Here is a 25,099-nt window from a genome sequence, read left to right on the forward strand (position 1 = left end):
CTTTTTTTTTAGCGCCAATCCGCCAGCTTTTAGCGCTAGGCCGCGAGATATCTATCACATATTCATATCGCTATCTATACCCCCCAAGTCATTTCTCATATCACTTATTCATCTTTTCTTCTTCTGAGGGGTGGTTGCAATTAAGTGCTCAAGCTGGTGCTGGTGTTGTTTGGGGCAAGGGGATGGTGAATGGGTGAGTAATTGATTTGGACGAGTGATCGCCGGCCATGGATTCGAGGTTGTGATCTTTTCATATTTGCGCAACACTCGATGCATTGATGCATCGACTCGCAATTGGAAAGGGTTTGTACATAGCTGTGTAGAGTTGTCCATGAGGCAGCGGAATCGCGTTGCTCCCTTCTGAATCTTTGTTTGCGGTGCGTTATGATTGGACCGCCCTTTACAGTTATTTGTCTGCCTATATACTAGTAGTCAGAATTAATACTAGTGGATCCTGCTGGATTCCATTATCGCAGTACTTGTCTAGATCATATGTATTGAGATTGCATGAGGATAGTGCATGACTCCCTTGATCTCAATACATATTTCAACATGTCTAGGTCGTACATGACACCAAGTACTGTGTGCATGTGCTGATTATTTGCGTGGGTCACAGGTGCGTACGTAGAGTACTTACATAAACGGGATCGATCCAGCGCTATTGTAGGTTGACTGTCACTCAAAACTTGTATGATTTGACGTTAACTTCTAACGAGGCAGCCTCATTTCATTCACCTTGCGGATATGCTGAGACCTCAAAATTTCTTGGCCTTGGTTTGCATGCCGCCAGAAAAAAGCTCAACGAGACGGCAAGATGAGGGCGAAGCTTCAACCTCGCTAGGACTTGTGATATCCCTGCTGTGTCATTCAATTCCTCTAACTGCTGCACCTTCATTGTGGACTGTCTGGATATCACTGGCATTATGTAGGTTCTGAGTCAAGGAAGCTTTGCAGAAGGCAACAAGCAATTTGGCATTTTCCAGGTGGTGTAGGCTGTGACATCAGTGCAAGAACTGGTTATTTTCTGTCTCTTTCGTGCTCATGGACTCACTGCAATGGCGAGCACTCTGCAAGATCTTCACTAGTAGCATTTCTGTACTCATTGCACTATGGACCTCGTGTCCGTCGACATGCTTGCAGCGAGCGTAGCACACGTTCTTGTTAGCAATAGGCTATCACCACTGTCTCATCGCAACTTCGCATGTCAATCTCTAACGAACCACTTATGAATCGAAATAAAGACGAGGAACAACAAGAGCATGATTCACGGGTGCACAGAACAGGATTGAAAGAAGATTGAGAAGAAACAACGAAGGTGACTGCGCTGAAGCCAAGCATCCTTAGTAGGCGTTGCCTTGCACCTGCTTTGATATTCTTTCACTCACTTGTCACCAAAATTATACCCAGGCATTGTCCAGACGAGCAACTTCTAGTGTAGGACGCAGACCCAGTTCTCGCAGGAGCATGTCGACGTGACGCGCATCAAGGTTGTTGTTCTCATTTTTGCGTCGTTGTGGCACGACATCGTCTCAACCAAAATGCAAGCTGAGCGCCTCGCTAAGACATTCGCCCGCTATTATGCGGTGCATACAGTCACTAGTGACAGTACATGTGCAAGAAGGTGATATATGACCCGTATTCCATGCTGCTTACGATGCGGAACCCGCATGGCCTGCCAATTGACGACAAGAATATTATCTGACAAGAGTTCTGCCACGACTTCGAGTCAATGTTTGCTGCGGCGGATTATAATAGTGCAACTACAGTTCAACAATCTTGGTACTAGGGTTCGGTGATGCCGACCATCACCTTGCTTGCGTCGGAGCGGTCCGGAATCAGGGCTTGTTCTGATAACGTTGTACAACACACTCCGTTTCGAGTACGTAACAAACGGCTCGGTCTCCTTCTGTTTTCCCTTCACATCGGGTTTAAATGTTGTACATCATGGATGAAACTTAAAGTTTTGCCCAAAAACCAACATTAAAACCTTCTCCCAAATATCGACAACCCCGATGTGCTTATCACTAAGTTCAGGATCCTCAATATGGGTTTTCTTTGCAGGAGGGGGTTACGAAGAAACTGTGGTTTGAACAGATCCCGAACTTTGAGGATCTGTTTTGTATAAACTCGTGATAGTGTTCCCGCGCCAGCACAAGCAACGCAGACAACTTGTCAGGTTTCTTCGTTCTAAGTACGGTCGATCAAGATCTGATGTCGTACCGAGTCTTTCACTGATCTCGCATTCGAACATCTCGACTGTCATACCGCAAAGCAGCCTTCACCAGTGCGCATTTTCGAGTCCAAGGGTTCCCGAGTGACAAGTCTAGCTAGGGGCGATGTTGGGGCTGCTACTCGTACATGGCAGACCGTGAGTTTTTCAGTTCCGTGACTTCTTGCTTGACATCCTGTCCGACTGCAGTAGGACGAAACATCCGGTTGTGGCCTCAGGGCATAGACATTCAGATGGCGCCTCACAGTGTTCAATCGGTTACACTGCTTGTCTTTCACCTCGCAGCCTGCTCCTTCTGGATCAATGACAGACTCTACAGCATGCTCCTGCTGTGTTGTGCATATCTGGCGCAGCTTAAGTTGCTTCCCTCCGGTTGACCCCGGTCCAAGATCATTCCACCGCATTAGCCTCGCACACCACAGTGGGGCGTGGGTTACACGTGCATGCTGTGGTTTTTTCTCCCTCATAACTCATCAAGATTTTACAGGTACTGCAGTGTTTCTCGACGGCTTGTACATATTTTACTCTCGAATATCAGTTTGTATTTGGCCCGTAGCCAACCAAATGTCAACCTTCGTACTGGATCCTCGCAATGATCCCGTTACCGTCTTTGGTGAGGAGCCAAGCCACCAAGTACACCCCCAGGACCTGGGAGAGACCCGTCTCATGTTCAGTGAAATGCTACAAGTTGCTATCAATAGTATGTGCCATCTATCTTCATTCAGTGCTTACCGACAATTTCCCCAAGCTATTCTGGTGACACTTTATTTCGTCATGATTCTGTTGTCTCGTTTCGCGACACGCTCCGCACCGGATCCACTCGATGATACCCTCCCACCCTTGAGTGAGGAGCCAAGCCACCCAGAACTCCCTCAGGACCCAGAAGATACACTCCTCAGTGGAATGCGACAAGTCACAATTACCAGTATGTGATATGTATTTCAAGTCACCACGAATTGACTTTCCGAAGGCGTCCGTGCGACTGATCTCACTCTTGGTCTCCGACGCATACCAGCGGGCTTCCACGTGATAGTACAAGCTGACGGTGCTGAATGGCAGACAAGCAACAAACCTATACACATAGACCAGGCCGTCGTCGAATGGAACGAGCGCATACTTCTGTAAGTTATCATTCATCCCGTCTTTCCTGCAGGTATTGAACTATGTTCTAGGCCAAGTGAGCTATCTTCCAAAGTTCGGGTCAGCGTGTATGCCTCATTTGAATTGGGTCTCATGCTTGGTCCTGGAGAACTCCTCCGCACATTCGAGATCTCCGTAGGAGAATTACTGAATCGCAGTGAAAATTCACATCGTGAGTAACTTCTGGTTGGTGTGAATGGCTCGTGACGGGTGTTAACAAGATAAACCAGCCATCGCATTTCAGCCAAAGGCAGGGGAAGTCGTATCCTCGTGTACTTCACTGTTCATAACAGTGGAGCAACGACGTTCTGATGTCAATGATACCGCAGTTCTTCGCCCTGTTACTGCCGTGAGTGATCCATGCGTTCTGATAGCCTGATGCTGAGAACGTGTAACGTGCAGCTCATGACCAGCGATATGCATGCGTCAGTACTCAAGACGGATGCCGGACATCGTCTTCTCGCACGATACCGCAGGACGCAGAACAGCAGGGATCTCGACCAATCCATAAAACACTTCGAGGGTACCTCTGATATCTGCCCCGTTGATCATCCATACCGCCCTGCCGCACTGTTCAATCTAGCTTCCGCCAAGTTTGTTAGTTGCCAGGCTAATGACACCTCCCTCGACCTCGACATCCCTATCTCTATCTTTCATGACGCCCTTGATTCACGTCCCACTGGTCATCCAGACCGACCCATCACCCAGCTCCATCTTGCCATTGCTCTGCTGTCTCGTTTCGCGAAACGGGGTTTTCAAACAGATGCTGATACGGCTGAAGAGCTCCTCGACGAAGTTCTCGGTGTGTACCACGCCAACAGCCATGTCTACAGATCTGCTTTGCTTGCAATTGAGACTTCTGCTCGGCACCCACTACACCCACCTGGAAGTATCGACGCGAGTGGTCGTGGGCAGGAGCGGAACGTTGCATACGCGCTTCCATTGTCGCCAAATGAACTGCTTCGTCGAGCAGATCTTTGTTCACAGAGAGATGATCCTCATGCCTTGGATGAAGTAATATCCCTTCATGATGATGCGCTAGGATACTACAGCGCGGCGCATGCTCAGCGAGGGAGATTGATGTGTAGCTTGGGTGCAATGATGGTGACTCGCTTTGAGCGCCGAGGCAATAGCCAAGACCTCGACAAGGCCATCGCGCTTCACAGAGAAGCGCTAGCTTTTGAGCCAATCGGTCACCCGACTCGGTCCATATCATTGAATAACCTTGCACGTGCGCTGCTCACCCGATTCAAACACCGAGGCAATGGTCAAGACTTGGATGAGGCTATCACGCTTCACAGCGAAGCGTTGGCTTTGTGCCCTGTCGGTCACCCAGATCGCTCCTCGTTTTTAAGTAACCTTGGGGCTCTTATCTCCACCCGCTTCAATCAACGAGGCAATGTCCAAGACTTGAATGAGGCTATCGCGTTTCACAGGGAAGGACTGGCCTTGCGCCCGGTTGGCCACCCAGATCGATTCATGTCATTAAACAACCTTGGGAATCAACTCTCCACCCGTTTCGACCACCGAGGCAATGTCCAAGACCTGGACGAGGCTACTGCGCTTCAGAGCGAAGCACTGGCTTTGTGTCCTGTCGGTCACTCAGATCGGTCCGCGCCATTGAATAACCTTGCAAATCGACTCTCCGCCCGTTTCAGGCACCGAGGCAATGTCGAAGACTTAGATGAGGCTATTGCGCTTTGTAGGGAAGGGCTGGTCTTGTGCCCAGTTGGTCACTCAGATCGGCCCATGATATTAAATAACCTTGCGAATAAACTCTGGACCCGCTTCGACCACCGAGGCGATGCCCAAGACTTGGACGAAGCTATCGCGCTTGTCAGGGGAGCGCTGGCTTTGTGTCCTCTTGGTCACCCAGATCGGTCCATGTCATTAGACATCCTTGCGAATGGACTCTCCGCCCGCTTCGAGCGCCGATGCAATGACCAAGACTTAGACGAGGCTATCGCGCTTCACAGGGAAGCGCTGACTTTGCGCCCGGTCGGGCACCCAGCTCGGTCCATTTCATTCAATAACCTTGCGAATCACCTCTACATCTGTTTCAAGCACCGAGGCAATGGCCAAGACCTGGATGAGGCTATCGCGCTTCACAGGAAAACGTTGGCTTTGCGCCCGGCTGGTCACCCAGATCAGTCCATGTCGTTTCATAACCTTGCGCATCTTCTCTCCACCCGCTTTGAGCACCGAGGCAATGGCCAAGACCTCAAAGAGTCACTAGAGAATTCCCGCTGTGCATTGAACCTGTTGACGCAACATGATCCTCGTCAAACAAAGGTTCATATGACAGTAGCCTCCGCCTATCTGCTGGTCCATCAATCAGGCCTTGATGACATTGGCGAAGATACTGACAGTCTCAATGCCTCCATGCATCATTTCAAGGCAGCAGCAAATATTCTCACTGGAGGTTTGCTGTATCGCCTGCGAGCAAGTCTAGCCTGGGTTCGCCATGCTGCTCAATATACACATGGCACTGAACTGGAGGCTTATGCAACTTCTATGCAACTTTTTGATGCTTACATGTCTGTGACAGCTTCGGTGTCATCTCGCCATCATATCATGAAGGATTTCCCAATCACGCTTGCGGTCGATGCCGCATCATGCGCTCTTCGTCGTGGCGATATGTGCCGCGCTGTAGAGTTATTGGAACAAGGCAGGACTCTCATCTGGACCCAGATGGCGCGATTCCGCACACCTCTTGACAGCCTCCAGAAAAGCGGAGATCGTGCACAGGTTCTGATGATGAAATTTAGAGACCTCAGCTCCCTCCTTGAGAGTCCTCACGTGAATGATTCAGAAGGGATGCAAAGAGTCAACGTAGAAGCAAAAGCTACTCGTTACAGACGTCTAGTGGAGGACTGGAATACAGTTGTGGAAGAGATCCGGAAGCTCGAGGGCTTCTCACGCTTCCTACTGCCGCCCTTGTTCTCGGACCTCCAAGATGCAGCTTGCGATGGGCCTATTATTGTTCTCGTTGCAAGCAAGTCGTCTTGCGATGCCATCATCATCTGGAACAACAAACCTCCGACTAGCATTCAACTCCCTACTGATTTGGACAAACTCCGGCGATTGGCGGTTGCACTTCAACAAGCAGTTCATAGCGAGACCGGTCCGAAAGGGACCCAACCAGGGCTGATCAAAGCCTTGCGAGAATTATGGGATGAGGTAGTCCACCCTGTGGTTCAAATTCTGCATAGATTCGCAGGAAAAGGTTCCCGCATATGGTGGTGCCCAACTTCTCTCTTCAATTTCTTACCGTTGCACGCTGCTGGCGAATACAAGGACGGTGGAAAGTCGCTTTCGCAGCTATATGTTTCTTCATACACTCCATCCCTTACCGCGCTCATCAAGGCTCGCAAACACCGTGACAGGGCTCTGCCTGTGTCCTTCGCTGCCATTGGTCAGAACCGCCCTTCAGGACGTTTATTTTCTTTGCCGTGTGTCGACTCGAACTGGACTTGGTGGGGAGTCTCCTACCCCCTTCCCAGACTGTGTCCTTCACCAAAGTCACGAGCAATCAATCAACAAAATCAATGGCCCTGCGCACATTGCGAGATAACCATTGGATCCATCTTTCCTGTCACGGAACACAAAACTTTCAGGAACCCTTCAAGTCGGCATTTCTTATGCGCGACGAACCGCTTCAACTTCTTGATATCAGGCACACGGATCTATCTCAGCACGAATTTGCATTTCTCTCTGCTTGCGAGACTGCAGTGGGTGCCGTCCAAACACCCGACGAAGCCATTCACTTGGCAGCTGGCCTACAATTTTCTGGGGTGAAGAGTGTCATTGGTACATTTTGGAATGTCGATGATAGTACCGTGCAACGCTTGGTCGAGGCATTCTACAAGAATTTTTGCGGGGATGGCAAGATGAATTCAAAAAGAGCTGCCCGAGCACTGCACAAGGCAGTCCAGTCGTTGGCTAGTGATAAAGACGTGCCCTTGGACCAGCGCATCGTGTTCATGCATATTGGCCTATGATCAATTTCGTACGTCCTGCTACCTTGTTCATCAAAGCATTCTTCTTCATGTGTATGCCAAGGCTAACACAGCTTGGGGACAAGGAATCGGACGCTGATATTTCGAACTTTACGAATCTATGTCATTCTAATTGTATCTCTCATCACGACCGAGGCTAATGGATGGATCACAATGATTGGTTTGAACACGGATCTAGCGTAACACATCATAGCGGCAAGACACAACATAAAGGTCGAATTGCGCGACTTATGATCGACCAGTATTGAAAACATCCGTCTACATATGATTTCCGTGGCCTAATACGAAGTGATATACGCGGATGAGTATCACTAGAAACCGCGAGCGAAAAAAAACCGTTGTTGATCAAGGAGCTGCGATATCAAGTTCGAGGTTCACCGAATGTCGTGGTCGATTTCGTGATGGGGCTAGCGTTTGCATCGTTCACGTTTGCATCAAATGTCAAGTTTCGGGGTTAGTATTCGTGTCATTCGAGCTCAGTCTATCAAATGTCAAGGTCGAGTTCTCGTCGAACAGGGCCAGCGTTCACATCGTCGGCTTGGTCTTCTTCCGTTGGTTTTTCTACAACCTTGCCGATGTTGGCGTCCAATATAGTGAAGGAGGCGGAGGAGTCGAACGAGAGACGTGGGTGTGGTTGGTCACTTGAAGGATGCGCCGGGGAACAGGAGGGGAGGCGCCATTGGACTACAAGAGGAGAGGGTAAGTGAGTACTTCGAAGCAGCAGTACATAGTAATACTGATAGTAAGAAACTTGAGTTGAACTTAGACTATGTTTTGGTGCGAACGATGGCGATCAGCAAACACCGACACTTTCAGTCGTCGAAGACGTATCGCTGCTGAAATACGAGCTATGAGAAGAACCCTGCTCACGGATCAGGGAAGTCGTCCGTGGGTTGCTGTGGGGTGGTGTCGAGATCGGGACTCAGCGGGAGTTCTGGCCGCAATGATACAGTAACCTCGACTCCAGATGACGAAGGCGACTTTCCAACACTGACGGTAGAAGGCTGTCGCTCAATGATGATGCATACCTCGGCTAAGACGTGATGAAGGCCTCACTAGCTCTTCTCCAATCTTGGTGTTAGAACCCGGAAGAAGACCAGCACCAAGCGACGAAATGTTCAGACCCAGAGCACACTCGGTTGTGACGACTCAGAAGGAGAATGTGAGGGCGCAGATGGGGAGGGAGACGCAGACGCAGACGCAGACGGCGTAGATGTTGACATCGACAGAGTAGGAAAGTGGATTTGGAAGATGTAGAGGTTAAAGGCGTGCGTGAGGATGTTGATGGAGAGCGTGATGGTCTTGACGAGAACCCAGGGAGGAATGAGATGCTTTGCCTCGTGGGTGACACGTGTATGCTGTGATTATAACTTGTCAGGGTTTTTAGGTGCTGCAGTGTTTCATGGTCGCTAGTAGTATACAGAAGTGGTACTCAAAACAAATTTTGAAATTCTTGAAAGCTCGCTAAACTGCGTTCAACTCCCTTCAACTCCCCGCTAAAAGTTTGAATGAACGCGCGCAAGTCCGAGAGAAATATGCTCGGCACACATCGGCATGTAGTCGGACTTTAAAACGACACTTGTGATTTTCAAAGCGTGCTATGTACATAGGGGAAAGTGGTAGAGTAGTGGTCCAACATACTTGTATTTCAAATGAAAGCATTAATAAAAATTGTAAAAAAACAAGGCCACCGGGCGGGAATGAAATCAGCTGTAGGTAGGGAGCGCGGGAGGGACCAAAATAAGTGCCGAGGGGAGGAGGGGGGGATGCTGAGCAGCTGGGGGGGGAGGAAAAGTGTCGGGAGGAAGATCTGCATGCCTCCGCGGAGACGCAAGATCAAGCGCCGAGAGTACGGCCATCTTCGATGCTTTCCAGCGGAGATGGGGCACTGGTCAGGTGGGGCGCGCGTGGGATCTGAACTAGAATAGATTTTCTGTAAGATAAGGGTGAATGTTAGTGCAACTTGCGAGAAGTGCAAGGAATACTTACCTTGGGTGGATGACACCCGGGAATTTGATGGTGTCCTGCTCGACGCTGTGGATGAGCATCGAGGTTCGAGGGTGAGGTCAGCGACGACACCGGCGTGTTCAGTGTGAAACGAAACTTCGGAACTTTCCGAAAATTTAAACTCCGCCAAAAAACTGCGTCACATATGCACCAAATAGATAGGAGTTTTGATCCCACACCCACTGTAGCTCCCACCACAACTATGCCTTGTCAATCCACACGTAAAGAGCTCCTGAATATCGTGGATCAGGCTGCACTTTCTTTGGCCAGGTTGCAATATCAGGGTATCCTAGATGACTGGTCGGACTTTGAGAGTGATTCCGGCTCTGAGGACTCACTTTCTACTACTGATTCAGACAATGTTACAATCAGTCTGTCTTTTAGCCCTCCTTCCCCCCTATCCCCCCTTTCCCCTATGACAGGGATTTCGGATTCTTCCAGTTTTAGTTCTGTATCTTCTGATGATGTCACTTTGCCTTATGACAGGCTTCAAGACACCATTGATGCTCTTCGTGATGAGGTTAAGAGGGCCCGCATACTCCAGAAGCCTGACGAGCCTCCTCCACGAGCACCTCAGCTTCACATGCTGGTCCATCATGAAGAACACCACCCTCACTTGTTTCAGCAGAAACTTTGTGTCAACCCTGAGATCTTTGACGACATCCTCGATTATATCTCTGATCACCCTATCTTCCAAAACCAGTCCAACAATCCTCAGCTCCCTGTCTCCATCCAGCTCGCCATCTTTCTGAATCGGGCAGGCCACTATGGCAATGCCATTACTCTTGAGGATGTTGCTCAATGGGCAGGTGTGAGTGTCGGGTCCGTGGTTAATTGCACTAATCGTGTGATGATTGCGGTACTTGATGCCCATGATCAGTTTATCTGCTTCCCAGCAGGTAATTCTGAGGATGCTGACCTGGCTCACAAATTTGCTGAGTCACGTACCTGTCCAGAGTGGAAAGGTGGCTTTCTAGCCATCGATGGCTCGACTATGAATCTGTTCACAAAACCTGGTTATTATGGTGAGACATTCTATGATAGGAAGTCCAAGTATTCCCTTGGCTGTCAGGTAACATTTTTTTTCATCCTCATGTGCAAAAATTAATTTAATTCTAGGCAGTCATCTTGCCCCACAATCTCCTGATTGTTGATTATTCTCTCGGTCACCCTGGGAGTGTCCATGATGCATTTGCTTTTTGATCCACTTGCCTCTATGAAGAGCATGCTGATCTTCTGCCAGATGGTCATTGGGTTTGGGCGGACAGTGCTTATCCATTGGAACCATGGTGTATTGCCCCTTTCAAGAAGCCTCGCAATGGACGGCTGACGAAGAACCAGAAGACATTCAATTATCACCTCTCTAAGGTATTTTTTTTTTAGTGGTTTTCCATTGATTTACATTTATTTAGATTCGTGTTCGTGTTGAACACACATTTGCTGTTTTGAAGGGACGGTTCCAGTCCCTTCGAGAGCTACGGTTCAGGATTCAGGCTGAGAAAGACCTTGAGTTTGCTGTGCAGTGGATCAAGTGTTGCATCATCCTGCACAACATGATCATTCGCTTTGAAATCGAGCATCGCAAGAAGGATGGAACATACGAGAGTTCTCTCAAGTGGGCTCGTACGGAGGGGGAAGATTTTGTTGATCAAGAGTTTGAGGGTCCAGATGGTGAAGAAGTAGTTGGTGACAGGACATATGATGGCACTCTAGGTCAAGCTGCCCATGCAAAGTTGATGGATGAGCTTTTTAACAGTCCTCACTCAGATGCACAACACAGGGAAGGATGATCACTGACACAATACTTTCTTGAACATGTACTACTACTAAAACACTTGTACAACAAATGTATATAGCTATGTAACATCAATCAAAGAAGTACTGACAAAACAACAAACATATGTCCAATGAAAACAACATGGTGACAACAATAAACTGAAACATGATGACAGCAGCAATGGACGGGGATGATGAGACGACGCGACGATGACGAGAACAAAATAAGCAACACAACAACTCACTCAACTCCTCCATCTGATCTCGGGCCCTTGTTCGCCTGCATCATTTGATGGAACTGAATTTTGAGTCGAAGATTCTCTGCTTCCTTGTCGAGCACCAATGAATGTGCTTCGTGGACTCGAATGTCCGCCTCACGTAGACGAATCTCAGCATCTTTAGACTCCTGCAGACGCTGATGGCTGACAGTGGCCTGGGAGGTCTCATGCTCGCAGGTAGCACGAAGCCATTCGTACTTCTTGATGTCGCAATTGTGCTCACTCTTCACCTCAAGCTTCGCGAGGAAGCGATGGTGTTTGTGATCGTGGCACGACATCGCATCAGAGTGCATAGACGTGAGCTCATCCTTAACCTTGTCTACCTGCTGCATCACATCCAGCTTCGCCTTCTTCTTCTTCAAGCCGCCGCTGTTTGGAAGCAAAGTCTGGGGGGTCGAGGACATAAGGTAGTCCGACGAGGAGGTAGTGTTGCGTGTCGTGGATGAATGCGCTGACATGCTGACCGAGACCTCCGATGGTAGGTTGTGTCGCCTCCCACGGCTTGATGGCTTCTGCGTGCGAAACGCCGAGCGGCTGTTGTAGGCAGACGCTGGGGATTTTTCTGGCACATTGAATGGTTCAGGAGCATCAGGAGGGGGAGATGGCGATGAAGGGAGCTGGCGTTTCTTCCCTGCGACTTTGGAAGAGCTATTGGCCCTCTCATCACCTTCGAGGTGATGTAAGGTGTCTCCGAGGGGGGCATCAAATGGGTCACTGGTGTCGAGAGAGTCCACGTCAGCAATGTCGACGTCAGCGTCTGACGTCAGAAGGCCAGGAAGATGGATTTGAGGGGACATATTGTAGGGGGGGGGGGTGGGCGGGTAAGGGGGGAGCGGGAGCAGGTGCGGGTGCGGGAGCAGGTGTGGGTGTGGGAGCGGGAGCATGTGCAGGAGCAGGTGCGGGTTGTTGCAGTGCCGGATCGATCAAGGGATCACCATGTGAACCCCCAGCATACAGCGTTGCTAGCGGATACCTCAGATAGTATTGTTGGCCGTAATGTGGGGGCAGAGTGCTGGAAGGATAGGTGTTGTGCTTGGGATATGCGTGAGGAGGTGGCTGAGTGTTGGCGCCAGGATATACATGCTGTGCATCTGGGGGCGCGTCAAACTGCATGGGGGGACTGCCCCCACCACGTGATTGAATCAGGGAATATAAGGCACCGGCGTGATCGACGCCGGGTTTTGATGAGTAGGTTTTCGTGGCCATGGACGGATTAGCATGCCAAATGGCATCTAATTCCGTGTACCATGGGAGCTCTGCCAGCGCCGCATCTACAACAACTGATCAGCCGAGGACCGGAAACTCAGGACCAAAGACTCACCCAATAAGTTTCTCATTTGCGTGCCCTCAGCTGGTATCACACCAGCACCTGTGCTGTCAAAAGACGCCTTGATTTTCTTGTATTTACCCCTGAGACTGGATGAATTTTAATATTTTTTATCAATGGAACAAAAAAAATGAAAGCGCTCACATTCCAATGCGGTTGCAGACTGCATCGCAGAATTTTTTTGCATTGACGGAGTATGCGTAACCATACTTGGGGTGATTTGTGAAGATTAGTTTGGCCAGGGTACCGTAAATCTGTCCTTTGTCCGAGCCTGAGGGACCGTCATCAGCAGTAGACATTGCTTTCTTCCCATCAGAGTAGAATAGAATCCTGCAGTCAGCGGGGTGCGTAGTAAGATAAGTAACAAGTAGATCAGTGAGAGCGTGGTCGCTCTGCCACTGAATAGTTAGGTGGGGTGCGGATTGCTCTGGAGGTGCTTTGAGCGATCCTCGAGAGTTTGAAGTTTCATCACCCATCGCCATCGAGCAGTGCACTAGAGGGTTGGTTTTGAGGCGTGCAGAACGACGGACACATTGACGAGAAGGAGGCATAGTTATTAAAACTCCGCCGAGCGATGCCGGCCTGACTTTCAATCGCTGTGCATCGGCCGAAGTTTTTGAAGCCGTTTAGCCGCGAGTTGAAAGCGTTTAGCCGGTGTTTAAGCGAAGTTTCAAGAGTTTCAAAAGTTGTTTTGAGTACCACTAATGTATTGACCTCGCATGCCTATTATACATTATCAGACGGCACTTTTGGTGGTGGGGACCATTGTCAGTGCCAGCTATTGTCCACACATCATATGAAAACCCCATGTACGACATCGTGCCAACCAAGAAATCCACAAACCACATTTCCATAATGACTGCTGAGAAGTATTCCTGCACGCCAGCTTCCTCCCACTCGGCTTACAGCCCTCGAAAGCGAACTAAAATCTTCTCTTCAGGAGTTGAAGGCTCGGAATCGCATTTTTGGTGAACCACTATCCTTAGACGAGCTGCTCGAGCCGGCTGAGGAAAAACAAATCGGGGATTCCCTTGGGTTCGACTTGAATGGTGGGGACATGGCCATTGTTGTTGCAGTCAGTCGAGAGATCGCTAAGAAACAGGGTGAGGTGATTGAAGCTGATTCTGATGATGACTCAGAAGAAAATCATGATGCAGCCCCAGAGGTTTCCCGTGTAGAAGCACTAGCGCTATGTCAGCGGCTCGAAGGAGCATGCCTTCAGCAATGAGCATGGACATTCTCAGGACTCAACACACACACTTGATTTGTTAAAGCAAATCCGTCGTTTCCGTGCCCAATTACAATGCGAGGAGCTACTCCATGCGAGGCAGACGACGTTAGACTCGTTTTTTAAGTAGATATGTACTCTAGCACCTTAGATTTTCGACGCTGTTGAGCGGTGTCACATGTGTTCGTCACATTTAGTCACAATGTGTGACATCGGTCCTTCTGTATAACTTTGATAATGTATAGGTGTGAGGTGGGTCCCGACGTTATACGTTATGGGATAGTCAACTGTACATGCGGATGCCAGTAAGTGCTCTCTGGAAAAGTCTATTTCACAACCCTACTTTACAGCCTTCCGCAGTAATCACCTAAATCGTTGATATATTAATACCACCTCGCCAAATAGCCACCCTCCTTCTATTTGTTGTTCCCCATACCCGAAAGTTCACGCATGTACCACGCAAGTTTCAGCAAACTTGGCTCAGCTAGTCAACATCATGAGACGGCAATCACAATGCGCATGCATCTTCCTCTTCATTTTCTCGCTCTTGCTAAGGGGAATTCGCTTGCTGTGTCTTTAGGGTTTATTCTAGCGAGCGAGAATCGAGAAGACCTATAGGCTGGCACTCACGCGGTTGTGGGTCATTTTGTATTGAATGACGAAACATATTTGGGAATCAGTCCCGCAGTAAGCATTCCCGAGGTGCGTGCCCCAACTCACATTTGCAGCATTGAGGTAACATTTACTCCTTTTGACGACTGCAGTACATGATGCACGCTGCGAGTGCAAACGCGAAGCTGTGCAATGCTAAACTCCGAAATGGACAGTGGTCCGCTTAACGTCACATTTGGTCGATACAAATTGAGGGCTCCTGACACCTGTACACGAAATACCCAACTTATTCCCCCTCCTCAATGAAAGTTTCATGTCCAACTATAGAAAGGTCGCTGTATTCTGGGACTATGGTAGGTTTCTGAGTTACCGCTTCTGACAGCTCATGGGATACATCCTCTCCCAGAAAACTGTAGTCCTCCCTTGAACTCACAAGGACACGCCATTGTAAATGGCATCCAACGAATTGCGCATGTCTTTGGACACGTAACATCATTCAAAGCATACCTCGACATAGGCTTACAGTCTCCCAAGTCTGTCGGGTTTCGCTCAGACCTTCAATCCTCTGGGGTGTCCATAACCGACTGCCCCCATAACGGTAAGAAAGAAGTCGTAGACAAGATGATTCTCGGTGTGTATTCCTTAAGGCGCCCCTAGCGTGCACTTTAAACCTCTTTTACCAGTGGACATGCTTGCATTTGCCATCGATAATCCGTCACCAGCCACCATCATCCTGATAGCCGGTGACCGGGATTATGCTTATGCCATTTCAACCCTCCGCCTTCGCCAGTATAATGTCATCCTCATCGTGCCTCCAACCATCTCCCAAAGTCTGGAGTCTCAAGCCTCTCTCGTAGTGGATTGGAACTTTGCCGTACTGGGAAAGCGCACAAAAGCCGACACGCCACCGGTGCGGCAACCTTATCCGAGTCGCAACCTTGATGGGGATATCGTCGAGCGGGTGCTACGCGAATTCAAGGAGTTGGATGAAGATCCTGCTGTCACCCCCACTCCCCCGGCTCCCCCCACGACATCTGCCCATACGCGGCGCGCCAGTGCGGAAGAGCTGTTTCAGCCATCAGTCTTTGAACGGAGTACGGCAGTTTCAGGTGATGCTGCCTTGACATGCACACCGAAGAAGGTTACTAGTTCAATCCCTGAGACGCCTGCACGTCTTAAGTTTGGGTCTTTGGCATCATGGACTAGATCCGCGTCACAGTCGACACAGACTGTCCTAGACATCAATCAAGGCTCAGCCTCCCGTCTTAAAGAGGACGCTAATGAGATTCAGGATGCTACTCGCACAAATTTTACCCGACTGGAACGTAACTCGAAGGGGCCGGACTTACCCCCTAGCATAAACTTCGGGAACTTTCCACCATCTCCAGTGCCTGCCGTCCCTTACAATTTGGGTCTGAAGAGCCCTCGCCTCGCCACCCGCACCACCCCCATCTCGTACGGCGAGATGCCCCAGAGAGTTGTGCCTCCTGTAGTGCCCTCGTTGCCTGCAGCCTCACGTGGGCGGACTGGTGGCGCTAGTCCATCGCAGTCGACGAACACTGGCTTTGTCTCGGCCATTATGGACGATCATGTCCTTTCGTCGGACCAAGTAGCGCTTTTGTATTTTTTTGGACCTAACAACGAAGACGGAGATGTATATGAAGATGATTATGAAGATGAGGCAACATATGAGGACGAATATGATGGTGAAGATGAAGATGAGGACGAATATGAAGATGAGGATGAAGACGAATATGATGATGGTGATGAAGACGAGGATGAGGACGAATATGAAGATGAGGATGAAGACGAATATGATGATGAAGACGAAGACGACAACAGCAACGAGGAGGTTGTAGATGGCTCAACCAGTCCACTTCCGACTGAGGTTAATGGTCACTCGCGTCCATATGTTGTGAACTCTACTGAATCGATTCTCGATACTGGCTGGCACGCTTGCATTGCGAGCTGATAGCTATCCTTCTGACAATGGCACTCCCCCCACCACTCAGCCTTCTTTAACTCCTACGTCTCAGATGTCATTATCGACACCGTCTTCCCTGACTTTGACTGACTCCAATTCCGACGTTACCTCGTCTGACGTTGAGATCGGCTCACAACAAACAATGTTTGTTATCAGTGATAACAAAGACAATCCTTCAGGGTGTCGAGCGCCTTTTGTCGAGTCCGTCGAGGATAAAATCCGACGCCTGACACCCATCCAATTCCTGCTGCTGATCAATCTGCTTTTGCAGGCGAAGTCAAAAGGAAACACAAAACCATCCAGGTTCGATGTTGCTAACGACTTGGTTCGATTCGACAAGAATATATACATGCGCGCGGGCGTGACTAGATTCGCAGAGTACACTTTGCTAGCGGCACAAAGTTCTGTTATCAGGCTTGGTGGGGGGGAAGACTGGCGGTGGCGGCTCGTGGATAGCCCTGCATCCAAATTGGTTCACGCAGGACGTTGACTTGGATACGCCCCAGTTTTTATCCATCCCATCGACTGTCCGTAGCAATAACTCTCCTACACTACAGGACAACACTCCAACTCCATCTTCACCTATTCCATTCGCGAGCACCGCGTCGCGGAGACCACCCGCACAAAACCCAGACGCTCGACCTTTTATGGCAGTCGTGCCCATCCCACTTTGCTTCCAGCCGCTCGTTACCTGCCTGACGAGAATTCACGATGATGGGATAATGCATCCCTTGCGTTCAACGGTTGGCCTAGTACTTGGACCCGTGGTATACTGTCAGGCTGGCACGTCCAGCCTGAAAGAGTATCTTGCCCAAGCAGTAGACCATGGTGTTGTGGAACGTGGAAGGGCTAGTGGTAAGGCGTAGGTGAAATTTCATGTGGATGTGCTGAGTGGAAAGCGTTGTTTCATGTCTCTGCGTGTTATGGTTGAACGTTCAACTCTACTATCTGTTGTATTGCTACTATGCATACATGCTGTGAATTAAGTGTTTCCCAGCAGACGAGGGAAGTCGACACAGCGAGTATATGTTTCAGGCTACTAGGTTGGCCTGTGACTGGTGCGTACCGAGCATAGACAAGGACAAATCCGAATACTTGATACAGATTTCTAGATTGAGTCTTATGCTTCACGACCGAAACTGATGCATGGATAACAACGACGTTCAAAGTCGTGTCATTGGTTTGAATACAGATGTGGTATAACACATCATAACAGCAAGATATATTTGCGATAGACATGATAGTTAGTAAATTTACGCTACACTTTCATTCCAATCCGGCAACTGCCATTGGCAGGCTTTCGCTACTGCCGCCAACACTACATGACAGAAACTCCGTCTGAAAGACCCTCTGATGCCGAAAATGTGCTGCCTGAGGTGATTTAACTCAAACTCTTCAAGATATCACGAGGATCGGGATTCATCGTCGAAACATGAGTACTGTTGCAATACGGCCTTCATCTCCCTTCCGATGCACCCAAGCAGCAAACAAACTTAGTTTCGAATGGCCAATTGGAGGGATCGTTGAGCGTAGCTCGTGTCAAGTCAAGGTTAGATTGTCTTGCATGTCTTACAAGCCCTACTAGCTCTGACTTCCGACTCGCAGAACTGCAGTGTAACTTTCAACTTCTGATATGCCAATGACAGAACGTCAACTCTCCTCACATCCAAGGCTTGCGTTCTCGTGAGATTCAGCCTGCCTTGTCTACGTGTGTGGTGCACAGCCAGTGAGGTGCTATAAGGTTTGCTACGTCAAGAATGTGAACTTAGAAAGTCGGTGTAGTATTCCGTCATCAATTGTTCAGTACTCGTAAGTTTTCCCGGTTAGCTCTTTTTGGGACAGATTGGGTGCGTCGGGTCCGATGCTATTGGACAGGTTAGAGTGGATATTTGCACTTGTCTGGTGGCTATCATAGATGATCTATGGCCTCCTGTCGTGCATGTTCTATTCTTCCCCTCACGTGCACTCGGCGTAATACTGACCAGAAATGTGATAAGTAACTGTATAGCTTTCCAAAAACCTAGAAACTGCCTGTGTTAGGTCGCATTCGTACTGGCCTCGTGTTCGCCTGACCCTGTCTGGACGAGCCATACACCCCGCTTCCCACCTTGTGTTCCAATCGTTGTCTCTTGTCTTCCCCATCACCTGGTCGCTTCACTCACATTACTGCAATCAATCTAAAGGTGAGCGAAGCTTGAAGCTCCGCAATACACAATCGGTTAATCTTAGTCTAGGCCGCATCTGACGCACACGGAAAAGACGGTGCCACGCAGCCCTTTTCAACTACTTTCACCCTGTTTACTTGCACTGCATGGGCCAAGCTATTTCAGTATTGATCATGGCGTATTGTGCCATTTATTCGGGCCATCACGCAAGATGCGAGCAAGAGAAAGCAGAAAAAAAGGCAAGGGAAATGGAAGAAATAGTGCGTGTGGCGAGGCAAGAAGCTGAAGAGGCGAGGCGCAGTGCCAACGAGGCGGAGGACCGAGCTACAGCAGTCCAAGAAGAAGCTGCACTCTCACGGGAGGGAGCCGAAGAAGCGGAACGAGCCAGGCAGGAAGCAGCAGAAAATGCACAGAGGTGTCAAGAAGAACTGGAACGGGCGTTAGCTGAGGCTGAAGAAGCTCGTTGCATAGCAGAGGAAGCGAGGCTCGCGGCTGAGCGTAAATGGTTCCAAGGAGTTCGCCCCGAGTACCGCGCTTCAGACCAAGATATTGTTCGGATGAAGGCCCGGTATGGTTACAGCACAAACTTCCTTCACCTCGCAGTTGTTGGCTCTGCTGGAGCTGGCAAGTCATCCTTCATCAATGCCGTCTGTGGCTTGTCCAACAATGACCCCATCGCCGCTCGTACAGGGATCGTCGAAACTACAGATGCTGTCACGAGTTACCCTGATCCACGCCCAGACTCCCGGACTATTTGGTACGACGTTCCCGGAGCTGGCACTCTAAATGTGCCTGAATGGCAGTACTTCAACGACCTGGGCCTCTACGTATTCGACTGCATCATCGTGCTCATCGACAATCGTATCTTGGACTCCGACCTCGCCATCCTCCGCGCCAGCGAGCAGTTCCGGAACGTTGATGCGTTCATCGTTCGCTCCAAGTCAGACCAGCACATCAACAACATGGCGTACGACAGGATGCCAATAGGTTTCGACCCTTATGACATGGACGAAGAGACTCACCGTCATTTTATGCAAATGAAATCTGAAGAACGGAAGAGATTCATCAACGAAACGCGTCGGAATGTGCAAACGAACCTAGAGAGCAAGAATCTCTCTCCTAAGAAGGTCTACATTGTTTGCAAGGACGCCGTGCTTGCGAAATCGAGTAACTCACGCTCCTCAAAGACAATCGATGAGGCAGAGCTTCTGAATGATGTTAAAGAATGTGTGGATAGGCGTCTGCAGTCGGGATGTTAAAAGTGGTGTCAGATCGTCTTGCTCAATTGTCAATCTGATCATTAGTATATTTTCTACCCTATAGCCCAGTAGGTGTGTACTGACAGCTCTGTTGCTCATAAAAGCTTGGATTATGCAGCACGCAATCTCGATATGTTTTTTCTTGGTCTTTTGTTGGCTGGTTTTATATTTATTTTCTCATCAGATATGACCGCATTCCGTGCTCGAGGCATCTTCGCACAATTCGAACTTCCGTACGTGTTGATGCCTGACTTGCGGTGATGTGCCTCATCATAGACAGGCTGGTCACCAGTCTAATTTTAATGTACTACCAAGGAAAGGGTCCTGTGGCCTTGAGATTCGGAAGGTTAACGTTCTTGATATCATATCCTTCCTCGATCATCAGCGCGCGTCAACCCCCGCATCAATAGCAACGGACACATGGGTAGACGATCCTAGCCCAGGGCGTCTATCTGAATCGCCACAACATATGACCGATCGAAGGCTCTGAGCTGCTAAGTTCGTCCATCGTGAGCAATGTTGCGCTCGTTACTTGAAAGCAATTGCATTGACGTTCATATATATATATATTGTGGAAACCTCAGGTCGCACATGTGCATGAGTAATCAAACAGATTTTGAGATCATAATCCATTGATGCTCCCGGCCACGCCTTCAACTGCATTTTTAAGTTTGTGTGTCTCACGTACGACACTATCGTTCTCGTCTTCAGCACATTCGCTTATGAATGTAGCGGTCTCTGCTACAAAGCCTAAGATGGCGTTAGCATTATCATCCTTGATCGCATGAACCGCACGAGGACGAACCGATGAGCTTCCCACCCTGTTCTCGCCAGAGCGCTTCCGAACAGGACAGTGCAAATATGCGCTCACGAGCATCATCTGCTCGAGTGTGCATGAGCAAGTCAAGGTTGATGGACTTGAGTAAGGAATCATCCGATGCTACGCTCGTCATTGCAATCAAGCAGTTTGTCAGTGCTTGTTTCCCGTCTGCGATATTCGACCTGATGCAACTGGAAACTTGCGCTATCAAAGGCTTCGCCACTGAGGCCAGTTTGTCATCACGCCAGAATACTGGGGAATCATGAATGAGGGATGCACGGGGAGATTTAAGTTTTCTCACCACCATCATCATTTTCGAAACTCTTTGTAAGGGTCTCGACTGTTGACAACCACAGCGATGGATTTTGAATTGATCCTGCAGCCAAAGACTCCAGTATTTCGCACAAAGCTTGCAGAAGCATTGACATGTAAGGGTTCATCAAGCCCTGCACCCGATAAATAACTGCATATCCGAAAGACGCCTTGAGAACGCACCTTGAAATAATCCAACAAGGCAGAGTACATATGGCAAAACGTGACTTTACGCTCAACGTTTGCTGCACGATGGTCAGCAGGGCAAGATGCTTCCGATGGGGAGTAACTCACCGCTCTCAGCTGCAAAAGCCCAGTCATACAAACGGCGGAACAACGGTCTGAAGGCCGTTTCGTTAAGCTTCACAACAAGTTCCAAGAATGCGGAAATGATATGTGGTTCTCCCTGGCACCAGTCAGTCTCACCGCAGGTCACAACGAAGTGACTCACATCTTTGGAACCAGTTGTGGATTTCATGTTCACGCCAAAGGCGTCGAGGAATACTGAGAAAATTGAACGGAGGTGCTCCTGGATATCAGGACGTCGAGCCACCCGAAGGCTGCGTTTGAAAAAGGCGAAGAACGCGATCAATCCTTCAACATGTTCCTATGACAGGACGTCAATAATGACAAATTATGCTCATCTCGCGATGTACATGCCTTTTTCTGAGATTTTTCCAAACTGGGCCACAGATCGCATAGTACAGGTAGTAGCGTGTTGCTTGGGATCTTCTTTGCAATAGCTTTCATTAAACCTGCCATGGCACCACTCAAGGTGACGGAGTATTCCAAATGGAGTTTGACGATGTCCACAAGTTCTGCAGCGCCGTAAAAAGCGGGAAGCGTAGATACCAAGCCTTGAAGGGTAGAAATGGCACCATCCACCGAAGATTGCGCTATTCGGGCAGAACATTCAATACTGGGTGTCAGATGTACGTGCAAAACAAGCTACTCACCCATTTTGCCACTCAATCCTTCTTGAAGGACTGATGTGCACTCTTGCGCAATCTCTCGGAAGTGAGGTATAAGCCGAGGTCCAAGAGAGGATCTATGCTTTGTTCAGTAACGTAGAACGCGCAGGAAGGGAAGATCCATACACGTAGCACGGTAACACAGCTATAGCAGATTGTAACGATGCACGTGCTTTGATGATCTTGATGACGGAAGGGACAGTAGTTACCAGTGCTGATTCCTCGCCAGGACAAATGGAAGAGCTGATCGCTCTCAAAGCATTGAGGGCCGAGTTGACCAATGCACCGGCTGACTGGCGAGAAACGACGTCCCGAATGCAGTCGATGATCGAAATAGCGGTCTTTTGTTGTTCGCGCCGGACCGCTTCTGTAACTCTTGGCATCCTCTCTGCGAGGACTTCAAGAGCTCCAGCCTTGATCTAGAGACGAGGTGAGAAAGGATCTCGTAAGTAAAATGTAGTCTTACCCTAGTCTCGTCTGACTGCATCATAACTAAAGCCCCATTCAGGAAGTCTGCTGCTCCGATGGCATTCATTACTTTTGACGTGGCCTGCTGTGTCACTGATACGATGTCTGCAATGCTGTTTTCGCCTTCCATTGTAGTAAGATCAACGAGGAGAGAGATAAGTTCCGTCGTTGCGTTGTCGCCCCTTGAGACATCGGTGGAAGACGTGGGTGTAATGGCATAACCGACAAATACAATAAGTGCCTGCGCACGTCGCTTGATGATAGAAGATGATCTGGCAGAGTGTTCTTCATCGCTGCAGTGAATGTATGAGCACGAAAGAGACAGAAAACAACGGGTTCTCGTACTGAACGTAGTCCAAAAAGGTAGCACCTGCCTCCTCGGAAGACGCGAGATTGCGGATAAGCCTTTTTGCCTCCCGCAGCGCTTCCTTGAGAACCTGCAAGACGTCAAGCGATATCCAAAAGCTCCACAATAAACTTACATGGAGTTGCAACTGTCGGGGGAAATGACGCAACAGCGATATCGGAAGTCCCAACGAGGTTGAAGCTTCATCCTCCTGTTGCCGGCTCACCCGATTAGCTACCCTGTCTACCAACAACATGCAAACCGGGGCCAAGAATTCTTCAGGTCCAAGCACATCAGCAAGGTGTATGAAAAAACTAATTCGATACATCAGCACCAAGTCCAGGGTGTCAAATCCTTGATGGACATACTTTTGTCGACGATGACGTGGAATATGATTGGATGCGTCCGTGAAGATCCGCAAGAATTCCCTAGCTCCAATATAAAGCTCGAGTCCAGAGGGGTGTCTAGATTTGAGTGATGACGCCATGACAGGAACGATGTTTTCGATGGTCTGTGGGGGAACAGGAATTAACCAACACGTTCCACCAGCCGCAAATATTCTTACATCTTGCACCACCTTGAAGCTGTATGAATCGTCGCGATGAAACACGTTAGTGCCCATGAAGGTGAAAATAGGCATGATGTTGTGAAGGACCGAGTCAGGCGTGAGTCGAGCCAGACTTGCCATGAGAAGGAGTGCTTGGTGGAATGTTTGCGGGTTCTCCGATACTGTGATAACAATGTTTCAGTCAGTCAGTACAAAGATTCAGAAAGTAGACCAAACCTCTGATGATTTCGACAAGTATGTCCAACCGAATGGGTCGGGCAGGAGCCTCCTTCTCATCATAGTCAGGGACTTGTTATGTACGCGCTATAGAAACAAATACCTTGATTTTACTAGCTGCTTGTTCCACGGCAGCCATGAGCATTTGACAAGGATAACTCGTATCGGACGGGACCGGTGAGTCGTAATGGATAATCTTGCCAAGAGTGTCAAGGAGCTGTGTTAAAAGGTCAAGCGAACCAGGAAGTTCCTTCGTTCCGAGAACTTCAGAAAGGAAAGTGAGTATCGACATTTTGTCCTCAATATTTCCATGAGATGGGCTTTATTGGGGGGGAAATATCAGGCCAGCCCAGGAAAATAGAGTAGGAATACATACCTATCGAGCTTAGCACGTTTACTGGCAGGGGTATCCGACTGATTTGCAGCAGGTTGGTAAACCACGAGCAGCTGATTGATAAGGTGGACATCCTGAAGAAGCTTGCTTAGAAGCTCCTTGGCGCACACATACTAGTGATACAGACACAGTCAGTCATAGTTCCGGTTACGATTGGCATGTCATCATACCACTTCGTTGCCCAACGATCCTGCCGACAAAAGGATATCGCAGACTTCAGCCTGCCGTTTCACGTCCAAATGCGCAAAAAGCTTCTCTTCCAATGCGTCTGAAAACAGTTTTCTGACGGCAGCGATTGCATCTACATGTCGTCAAGCAGCCGCACCGAGAAATAAGAAGAAAAAATCTCACTTGGCTGGAAGTATGTTCGCAACGCCAAAGCGAAGATCTGCCAGACAGAATCCTCCGGACCTGCATTCAAATCTCCAGCAGGGACGCTGAGGAATGTAGACACTACGAGAGCAGTGTACCGGTGGAAGTTGACGCCAAATAGATTCGAGATGGGAGCAGGATCCTTGGCCAATGTCTCCATGGCAGACATCACCATGTGTGATCTCGAAACATCTGATACGTCCTCGACAGAGAACATGATGGATATGCGAGCTTAGGCATGGATGAGTGACCGCGTTGCGACAGCAAATAACATATCACTCGGCGCCTGTATCTGGGTCAAGCGGGAAAATCAAAAAACGGTCGCAGAATTGATCGGCAAACACACTTTGCACTAGCAGCGGCGAGGTGTGTTGGTGGAATATCTTGATGTAGTTGCTGTCTTGCGCAAGCAAAGTGCGGCTTTCCAGGAAGCCTTCAAATAGGCCTCGAGATCCTTTGCATCAAGATATTGAAGGTGTGCTAGGTAGTGAAATGCATGTGAACTTGGAAGGATAGCATGAACGGCATAAAAAACCTACCAGATTCCGCTCCGTATATAGTGTCCAGCCCATAGACATGTTTCCTCTCCGACGTAGACGCCAACCAG

At 49.1% G+C, this 25,099-nt stretch overlaps 8 protein-coding genes across 8 annotated transcripts; 6 read left to right on the forward strand and 2 right to left on the reverse strand.

Moving 5' to 3' along the window:
- Positions 1-2,398: 2,398 nt before the first annotated feature.
- EDB91DRAFT_399747 (uncharacterized protein) lies at positions 2,399-3,288 on the forward strand. Its single transcript, XM_041327123.1, has 2 exons — positions 2,399-2,930; positions 2,979-3,288. Exons 1-2 carry the CDS (start codon positions 2,534-2,536, stop codon positions 3,161-3,163), a joined length of 582 nt encoding a protein of 193 aa, XP_041168756.1. The 5' UTR covers positions 2,399-2,533; the 3' UTR covers positions 3,164-3,288.
- Positions 3,289-3,787: 499 nt separating this feature from the next.
- On the forward strand, positions 3,788-7,371 carry EDB91DRAFT_1065365 (CHAT domain-containing protein; the record flags this gene model as incomplete). Its single annotated transcript, XM_041314774.1, has 3 exons — positions 3,788-4,121; positions 4,362-6,768; positions 6,804-7,371. 3 exons carry the CDS (start codon positions 3,788-3,790, stop codon positions 7,369-7,371), a joined length of 3,309 nt encoding a protein of 1,102 aa, XP_041168757.1.
- Positions 7,372-11,413: 4,042 nt separating this feature from the next.
- EDB91DRAFT_1351844 (uncharacterized protein) lies at positions 11,414-13,424 on the reverse strand (the record flags this gene model as incomplete). Its single annotated transcript, XM_041326144.1, has 4 exons — positions 12,922-13,424; positions 12,772-12,866; positions 12,386-12,721; positions 11,414-12,207 (listed from the first exon to the last, which is right to left on the reverse strand). The coding sequence occupies exons 1-4, from the start codon at positions 13,326-13,328 to the stop codon at positions 11,414-11,416; spliced, it is 1,632 nt and encodes a 543-aa protein (XP_041168758.1). The 5' UTR covers positions 13,329-13,424.
- A 160-nt stretch (positions 13,425-13,584) lies between these two features.
- EDB91DRAFT_1257437 (uncharacterized protein) lies at positions 13,585-14,005 on the forward strand (the record flags this gene model as incomplete). Its single annotated transcript, XM_041324290.1, has 2 exons — positions 13,585-13,646; positions 13,696-14,005. The coding sequence occupies 2 exons, from the start codon at positions 13,585-13,587 to the stop codon at positions 14,003-14,005; spliced, it is 372 nt and encodes a 123-aa protein (XP_041168759.1).
- Positions 14,006-14,737: 732 nt separating this feature from the next.
- On the forward strand, positions 14,738-15,984 carry EDB91DRAFT_399809 (NYN domain-containing protein). Its single transcript, XM_041327124.1, has 4 exons — positions 14,738-14,970; positions 15,024-15,248; positions 15,301-15,758; positions 15,824-15,984. The coding sequence occupies exons 1-4, from the start codon at positions 14,931-14,933 to the stop codon at positions 15,884-15,886; spliced, it is 786 nt and encodes a 261-aa protein (XP_041168760.1). The 5' UTR covers positions 14,738-14,930; the 3' UTR covers positions 15,887-15,984.
- A 669-nt stretch (positions 15,985-16,653) lies between these two features.
- Positions 16,654-17,562, forward strand: EDB91DRAFT_1285472 (uncharacterized protein; the record flags this gene model as incomplete). The annotated part of the gene is made up of 2 exons (XM_041324787.1): positions 16,654-16,926; positions 16,994-17,562. 2 exons carry the CDS (start codon positions 16,654-16,656, stop codon positions 17,465-17,467), a joined length of 747 nt encoding a protein of 248 aa, XP_041168761.1. The 3' UTR covers positions 17,468-17,562.
- Positions 17,563-18,477: 915 nt separating this feature from the next.
- EDB91DRAFT_399923 (interferon-inducible GTPase-domain-containing protein) lies at positions 18,478-20,340 on the forward strand. Its single transcript, XM_041327126.1, has 2 exons — positions 18,478-18,784; positions 18,836-20,340. Exon 2 carries the CDS (start codon positions 18,913-18,915, stop codon positions 20,023-20,025), a length of 1,113 nt encoding a protein of 370 aa, XP_041168762.1. The 5' UTR covers positions 18,478-18,784; positions 18,836-18,912; the 3' UTR covers positions 20,026-20,340.
- Positions 20,341-20,581: 241 nt separating this feature from the next.
- Positions 20,582-24,845, reverse strand: EDB91DRAFT_399844 (NUC211 domain-containing protein). The gene is made up of 19 exons (XM_041327125.1): positions 24,839-24,845; positions 24,472-24,784; positions 24,291-24,421; positions 24,103-24,233; positions 23,830-24,046; positions 23,727-23,778; positions 23,508-23,671; positions 23,311-23,453; positions 23,079-23,256; positions 22,942-23,033; positions 22,595-22,889; positions 22,255-22,547; positions 22,114-22,205; positions 21,818-22,053; positions 21,452-21,764; positions 21,341-21,402; positions 21,147-21,291; positions 20,831-21,097; positions 20,582-20,775 (listed from the first exon to the last, which is right to left on the reverse strand). The coding sequence occupies exons 2-19, from the start codon at positions 24,707-24,709 to the stop codon at positions 20,648-20,650; spliced, it is 3,177 nt and encodes a 1,058-aa protein (XP_041168763.1). The 5' UTR covers positions 24,710-24,784; positions 24,839-24,845; the 3' UTR covers positions 20,582-20,647.
- Between the last annotated feature and the right edge of the window lie 254 nt (positions 24,846-25,099).

This window comes from Suillus paluster (assembly GCF_016628075.1).
Source record: "Suillus paluster strain FC165 chromosome Unknown EDB91scaffold_291, whole genome shotgun sequence".
Classification (NCBI taxonomy): Eukaryota; Fungi; Basidiomycota; class Agaricomycetes; order Boletales; family Suillaceae; genus Suillus; species Suillus paluster.